Here is an 8,109-nt window from a genome sequence, read left to right on the forward strand (position 1 = left end):
GAACTTGACAATAAACAACGCTTTTTAAAAATTATTGTCATAGACACTAAAAAATTGCTAATAAACAACGCTTTTCAAAAAGCGTTGTCTTTGACCTACAAAAATCAGTAATAGACAACAGTTTTTAAAAAAGCGTGGTCTATTAATAAGAAAATAAAGAGATAGACAACGCTTTTCACTAAAAGCGTTGTAAAAAAAAAAAGACAACGCTTTTTTAAAAAAACGTTGTCTTTCAAGTGTTGTTAAATCCCAATTTTCTTGTAGTGGGTGAATAGTACCTCAGGCGCCTTCAACTCATTTGAAGGCACCTTGAGTTAGGCAATGGAAGGTGCCTTGGAGATACTTAAAGGCACCTTCGATCAAATAAGGCAAAAGGCTTCGTCGATGATAAGAGCCGGCTTTTGACGGATAAAAGTTTGCATTGAAGGTGCCTCCATTAGCGTTGAAGGCGCCTTTATTCCCCTTTAAAAGGGCTACTCGGCCAAGGTTTCAATATAACTCATAAACAACTCTTCTATAAGCTTTTGGGCATTCGTTCGACGCTCCGATCGCTCCAACTTCATGCTGTTGTTCTGCTATGACGCTACTGCGTTCAACTGCTGTTGAGGAAGTCGTCCAACACTGAGCTCAATTCATTAAATCTACAAGTGTTGGGTAACAAAGTTTCTTTGTGTACTTAATTATTGCATAAAGGAAATTATAACTTGTTACACTTTCCTATTCTTTTATTTGTACTCGATTCCCCCTTATGGTGATTCTGGAAGAGCTCTTTAGTGGATTACCCATCGATAGGTCCGTGAAACCTGGGTCTTGGAGTAGGAGTTGCCGAAGGCTCCAAATCAAGTAACTCCTTGAGTTATTGTGCTTGTTTTGTTTTCATGTTTAGTTTTCCGTTGCGTACTTATTTTATAAATCTAAAAGACAAGTTTTTAAAACCACGTGATTCACCCTCCTACTCTCACGTGTGTATCGATCCTACATCTTTGACTAGACTTAAAGGGGGATTAGTGATACAAGGGTATTTTCTAAGTGCCACGTGATTAAGAAGGTCAATGATCAAACCAGAATGACATGCTAGGTCAACAAGGGATGACTCCTGGCTACTCCCGGCTACCCCCGACTCCTAGCTGTGCTTGGTGGCCAAATCCCATTTACCCCCGACTCCCGACTCCCAGCTACACTCAGTGTCCGACTCCCAGCTACCCCGACTCTCGGCTATGCTCGGTGTCTGACTCCCGACTCTTGGCAACGCTCAGTGCCCGATTCCCAACTACCCCCGACTCCCGACTCATGACTATGCTCGGCATCCGACTCCCAGCTATTCCCGACTCTCGACTGCAGATTGTCTCGACTCGCATTCAAGCTCCCTCAAACTAAATTGAAACAGTCTCAGCTATCTAGATCTAGAGCAACGAAGCGTTACGCTATTCCTGGATGATAATGAATAATGCAGTCGTTATCACGAGAAGACGGAAAGCGCATCTATTAATTCTGACATAAATGAGTCGTAATGGATATTTATTTCGGAGAACTTGGCCACGGCAGTGAGAAACGAGGGAGCACGAAAAAAACGTGCTAGAGAGATTCGATTCTATAAAAAGTAGTTGACTCTCATGAGCAAAGGTACGCATGCACATACTTTCAAAGCTTAATTTTTAGCAATCACTTTCTTTTTCATAAAGAGATGACTTGAAATATAGTTACCCGAGAAAATGATCATTATATAAGGCGAAATAGAAGTGGATGAGTAAAATATTGAGTCAAACTTTGATTTAGTGGAGTTCATTGAGGATCAAATAATCGATTGTCAAAGGGTTTAGCCAATTGGATGAAGTAATAGCCAAACAATGATCAATTGAGTTGTTCATTAACATTGAATCAGTTAATTAACTATAATCAATTTCACTTCATAAATATCGTGTAAAAACTCTTAAACAAGCAATAATCTACAACAATTTCTTTAATCCTTGGGGTTATGGTGCATGAAAGATTGTTAAATTGTCACTTATACATCATATTCATGGTTCAATCATTAGTTAAAGTATATTTATAGATTTTTTTTTTCTAAATTAGGATACACAGCCAAGAGATTTTTTTGTTTTGCAACAATTCCTTTATCAATTTCTTATCATGTGCTCTTTATTATTATTATTTTTTACTTACTGTCTCTTATTTTTATTTCTTGAGCTTAAGTTTTTTTTCTATTTTTGAAAGATTTTTAAGAAGAAAAAAAATTAATTATTCATAATTTTTTATAAGTTGACTTGATAAGGAATTTATGATTTCGAACCGCTTAAATCTTGAGTTTTTTTTTATTACTTTATCTTCTTATTGAATTTATTATTTTATCATGCTTATAAATTAAAAGCATTTATTATTTGTGTGTGTTAATTATCGAGAATTTGAATTCATTGTTTTTATCGTGTTATTCATAATTCTTTCTATACCGTCTTGCAGGATCTCGATTAGGTCTTCATGTGGTTAATCGAATATTAAGCGATCGGATCTCAACGGTACATTATAATAACTTAGGAAATTTTTATAGGATTAAATTGATGATTCTTAAAATTAATGGATTTCAAGGACTCAAATAGTACATGAGAGGATAGATACTCAGCTATTAGTCGAAATTTGATCCACAGATTTTATGATGATAATATCATCTTACACTAACTAATTCATCCCTAAATTAACACAAAAGAAATACATCATGAATCCTATTTGAGATTTATAAATGATTAATTTGATTAGGAAACGTTGGATTTAGAACGATCAATTTAACTTCACGAAAATTTTACATTTATAATTAAAATAAATCTGAAAATATTCACGTAAACGATCTAGAAATTTAATATCTCTGGATTGTGAGTGAAAAAAAAATCTTTGTAAATACAGTGTAGAAATCGAACGGTAAATACATTAGTCACGATAACTAAATAACTTTAAAAAAAAAAAAAACTGTCTTCTAATCTGACGGACAGAAAACAAGGCAAGTGGTCAAAAAAATAACTTGATGGCGTGAATTGGACGGGGATGTAGCCCACAAATAATCCATCCGCTGTCCACCCCATGACACCAGACACCTGATCCAAAAAATGACTATTTAGAGATAAATAACCAACAGCGGAGGCTTTTCTCTGCCTTTATTGGCCCTGCATTCTCCTCTGCTCCCGCCGCAGAACCCTAGCCACCAGCGCTCCAAACTCCATCCCATCAAAACCCTAAACACATCGATCCATTTTGCTCTGCGTCGCCTCCCCTAGTCCCCGACATGGACAGATACCAGAAGGTGGAGAAGCCCCGGCCTGAGTCGACCATCAATGAGAACGAGATTCGAATCACTGGCCAGGGTGTCATCCGAAACTACGTCAGCTATGCCACGAGTCTACTCCAGGTACGGATCTGTGACTTTTCTTCTCTTTCCTTTGCCTTCACTGTGTGTCTTGTTCCAGATGCTTGCGCGTTCTACCTGGTCGGCATCAATCCAATTTTTTGAAGTTTGCAAATTTTGTCGACCTCGCACTGTTTCACCGTTGATGAACCACACACGGGCATTCTATAAATATATATTGTAATGCATTGTAATGTTCTAAAGACTGCACTTTTAATTTTCTGAAGGACTGCTAAAAAAAACCTACATTTGTTTCGTCTTAATGTCAGCTGTTTAAACGAATGAATCTCAAATTCTTAGAACCATCATGACGAACTGTACGTCCATCATCTTCTCTAGATAAATAAGTCTTATTAACATGCTTACAGGGAATCTCTTAGTAAAGAATAAGAAATGTCTCCTGATGTCATTCAGTAAGTTCACAACGTAATGTTCTAGGTACATTTAGTCACCTATAGTTTCATTGACGAATGAGATTAACGCTCTCAACTAACCAGTAAGAAGAAACCATATTTTATTATATCTTCTAGCTCTGATTTTTTTTTATTACTATTTTTTTTTTTACTTTTGACCTTAGTTTATAATTTTATATTCTTTTTCTGGTCAGCTAAACTTTTTTTGATAGAGAATATTAGGAAGCTAAACTTTGTTTAATCATAGTGGCATCATTAGCTCAGGGAAATTCAACAAATTTCTATCTAATCTAGTAATATGAATGTCATTCTTAATGGTGGCTGAGATGGTTACTAAAGGCACTCTTTGACATTTGCCAAGACATGCATGATAGTGAGGAAAACCTCCTAGATCAACATAATAAAACTCCATCGTAATTCTTGTTATCACTTCTTTGTGCTTTATCTCAATGTCATTCATAGAATACTTAGTAACACAGGTCCTTAATTTAGTTCATAATCCAAAAAATCAGTTTCTGCACTGGATGTAAATTTTGTTGAAGTTGCATAAAATATATAATTTTCTAATAATCTTACTGAATGACTGGTTATTGAATCTTGTCATCTTAATAGTTTACCTTAAGTTATATTTTTTCATTAAATATTTCCTCAAAAGAGATTAAATATAACAAGGGTGTTTAATCACCAAATCTATACGGTGTTCATTCATTCTATCATGTTTGCTGCCTTCTAAATTCTTTCATTCAGATTGAGTTTTAGTGTACCTTTATACTTCTGTTCTTCGATGTCTATTCCCTCCAAAAAAAATCTTAACAAGTTGTGACATCTCAAACAGGAGAAACATATAAGGGAGATTGTCTTAAAGGCAATGGGGCAAGCAATAAGCAAAGCCGTAGCTATTGCAGAAATTATAAAGGTTCCTTGAATGTTTATCCCTTTGTGTTTCTTAAAGTTGCATCAGGCTTCACTCTAATTTCCTTATACATTGAGTGCAGAAAAGAATGCCTGGGCTATATCAGGAAACACAAATCAGTTCAGTTAGCATCACTGACGTTTGGGAACCAATTGAAGAGGGTCTTGTGCCGTGAGTTTATTATTCTTTTTGCTGTTCCTGGATAACATTTTCTAGATATTTGACAAGTGGCAGTTTATATTTGTCTTTGTTCAGTTTGGAGATGACACGACATGTTTCAATGATTTCAATCTCTTTGTCAACCAGAGAGCTTAACAAGAATTCCCCTGGGTATATATCTGTTGCTTTTTATGATTTCTCTCATAAGTCTACTTGTTTATCTTGAAGAAGGTGTCTTGGATGCAGGAGTGTGGTAATGACTGACTCTTTGTTGACTTTATTTTGATTGGTAGGTATCAAGCTCCCTCGCATCTAGAACAGCCAAGGCACCAGCAAAGATACCAACAACGGCAACTGTCTCAACCACAACAACAACTTCAATCAAACCAAGCACAAGGTCAGCTTAGTGAAGGTACAAATCTTGTATCATGATATTCATTGGATAGTATTGTCTTCTAAAGTATTCACCAAAATTTACTGATTTATTTTTGTTAATGCTCAACAAAGATTCTTATGCTCAACGGGGAAGAGGAAGGGGTAGAAGTAGAGGGAGAGGGTGGGGAAGAGGATATGGTGGTGGTTATGGTGGATATGACAACAATCAAGGTCGGTATGCTGGTTATGGAGGAAGCAATCAGGGTGGATATGGTGGTTATGGAGGAAACAATCAGGGTGGATATGGTGGTTATGGATACAACCAAGGTGGATACAGCCACAACCAAGGTAGATTTACACTTTATATTGTTAAATGAGCTTGTACCACAGAAAGAGCAATTTACCTTTACTCAAACTTTCTATATGATAGATAATGGTGGTTGGAACTCTAATTGGGGTCGAGGTGGAGGGCGTGGTAGAAGCAATTGGAGTTATCGTGGTAAGTATACCTTCTACTTCTCTTTTTGTACAAACTTGAAGTACTTGCAATCTTTGTATAGATTAAATGTGTAACCTTAATAAACATTCCATGTCGCAACTTGGAAACTACTGCCAATATAGAAAATTTCCTTGCAACTGACATGTTCTCCAACATCATTTTAGGAAAAGAAATGTATTTTGTTGATTGGAAATTCATTGACTAAATATGTCATGAAAAATGATAGGTGGAGCATATGGTGGAGGCAGAATGCCTGGTGGAAGGGCAGGTGGGAGGGGTTATGGAAATGGCCGAGGAAGGATGATGGGTGGTGGACGAGGTAGGATGGGTGGTCGGAGAGGGAGCCAGTTTTGATGTCCTAATCGTGTTTTCCACATATCCCTCCTTTTGCTCCGTTAATGTAGGAAAAGGAATTGTTGTTTTTGTGCGTCTTAACTGTGTTAAGGTTGAGCAATTACAACAAAATCGCGTGTGCTTTCAAGGCAAGGAGTTTATTGCTCATTTTAATTCTCTATTTCCCATAATCATGGAGTTTGTGCTGTAAGTTGCTCCATATCTTTGTTCATATAACTCGTCTATTTGATAGTTCTAGTACTCATAGAATGAGTTTTGTGTCTATTAATTTCTGTGCTAATTGTCATCCTAAATTTAGCAATTCAGTTCATGAATTATGATAATGCGATTTATATTCGTTGTAGGGTGGTGAATGCTAGATAAAGCAAGTAATATATCTTTTCTTTTAAATGGTTGGTGGCCAATACTGGGTTGTGGGTTGATGCATCAATTGTTTTCCAGTTCAAATGGATGCATGCTTGAAATGCTGAAATACATCTTGACCAAACATTTTTATGAAATCAAGGACTAGGTGTTTTTATTTCAGTAATAAAATTTTAAAAAATAATTGTAAGAATGGATTTATGGTAAAATTAACAAAAGTTTCAAATATCATAGTAGGGTTACGAATAGTTTGAATGTAAGTCTGGGCCTATCTGGCATGCAATAGTTAGTAAAATACTTAACAAAACTAGCATACAAAATTTAATTAAACACTTTCAATTAACATGTAATATTTAATAGAAGATTAAGCAAGATTAATATGCAATATTAAATTAAATAAAAGTTAGGATTTTATTAAATATTTTTTCCCATAAAATTCTGGAGATGGAGAAATTCTTTAAAAAGAATTGCAAAGTTAAACACTAATAAATAATGCACGACAACTAAAAGAGAAAGAAGCTACCAGTCATGGTTGTGGTTTCAACTTTGTAAGTCATGGGAGCAGTGCGTCAACCCAAGAGTAAAATAATAATAATAATTTAGTTAGCGTCATTGATTAATCATGGGAATGATCGATCTGATCTCATGGAATTTTTTTACCTGTCATCAGGTAAATCGGAAAGTTCCTGTGACAGACGGTTAAGAAATTCAGCATCTTTTAATTATGCATTTCATTTGAAAAAATAAATTTTATAAATTTAGCATCTTTTAATTATGCATTTCATTTGAAAAAATAAATTTTATAAATTTACTATAACTGAGGATCAAAACTATGAGTGTTTGGATTAGTACAAGAGCAAAGCACTTTAGTATTGTGAAAATAAGTGCATTGACCTTTTTTTTTTCTTTTATAGAGTCTAAGTCGAATGTTGATCTAACACTATTTAAGCATATTGGAATTCTTTAATGATTAAGTGGACTTTGGTTGTCTGGATTCCTTCCGGATGCTTGAAGTATCTTTAAACCGTCTATTTTGATCGTCTTCTCCATATCGTTGGATCATGCCTACACCGATCACTTAGAAGCTGCTCTGATTACCCAGATCTTGCTATGGTGCCTTGGAAGTTATTAACTTGGCAGTCAAAACTTATCCCTTAGCTAGTAATCTGAATCTTATCAGATCGCCTAGAATTACCAAGTCACTTCAAGCGATAAAGAGTTAGAAAAAAAATATAATAGTAATAAAATAATAAGTTTTGAATAACATCCATTGTCCGAAACTTAGCTTACCTTTACCCAGTACCTCTACGACTTTAACCTTACCCGATGTTAAACTCTCAACTGACCCACTTCAATGTCCATTGCCAATACCTTAGTTCCCAACTAACTTTTTTGAACTTACACCTAGTTCAGATTTCTCACTATCTAGCTCCCAACCATGTCTTCCACTACTACTCAGTCCCACTAGGACTTGCTTCTCCTGGTGCCACTATGTCTCTGTCATTTCCTAATTCCTAATCAGATCTTTGCATCCTGGCAAATTACTTGCACCTGCAATCACAATCAAATTTAACTTTAAACTCAATCGTATATTAAAATATTAGTTCAATATGGTGTTCACGTATTGGTGTTAACTAAGTTT

General features: G+C 35.5%; 1 protein-coding gene across 1 annotated transcript; it reads left to right on the forward strand.

The window, feature by feature from the left end:
- The first annotated feature begins 3,131 nt into the window (after window positions 1-3,131).
- On the forward strand, window positions 3,132-6,376 carry LOC121986048 (keratin, type I cytoskeletal 9-like). The gene is made up of 8 exons (XM_042539821.1): window positions 3,132-3,394; window positions 4,640-4,720; window positions 4,800-4,888; window positions 4,973-5,047; window positions 5,170-5,288; window positions 5,384-5,599; window positions 5,682-5,750; window positions 5,977-6,376. The coding sequence occupies exons 1-8, from the start codon at window positions 3,272-3,274 to the stop codon at window positions 6,102-6,104; spliced, it is 900 nt and encodes a 299-aa protein (XP_042395755.1). The 5' UTR covers window positions 3,132-3,271; the 3' UTR covers window positions 6,105-6,376.
- The last annotated feature ends 1,733 nt before the right edge of the window (window positions 6,377-8,109 follow it).

Source organism: Zingiber officinale, chromosome 5B (assembly GCF_018446385.1).
Source record: "Zingiber officinale cultivar Zhangliang chromosome 5B, Zo_v1.1, whole genome shotgun sequence".
Taxonomy (NCBI): domain Eukaryota; kingdom Viridiplantae; phylum Streptophyta; class Magnoliopsida; order Zingiberales; family Zingiberaceae; genus Zingiber; species Zingiber officinale.

Excerpts from the sequence above, each read along its gene's own strand:
- LOC121986048 (XM_042539821.1), top strand. The coding sequence starts at position 3,272 with ATGGACAGATACCAGAAGGTGGAGAAGCCCCGGCCTGAGTCGACCATC. Across the intron at positions 5,289-5,383 it reads ACAAGGTCAGCTTAGTGAAG|ATTCTTATGCTCAACGGGGA; the intron begins GTACAAATCTTG and ends TGCTCAACAAAG. Across the intron at positions 5,600-5,681 it reads TGGATACAGCCACAACCAAG|ATAATGGTGGTTGGAACTCT; the intron begins GTAGATTTACAC and ends TCTATATGATAG.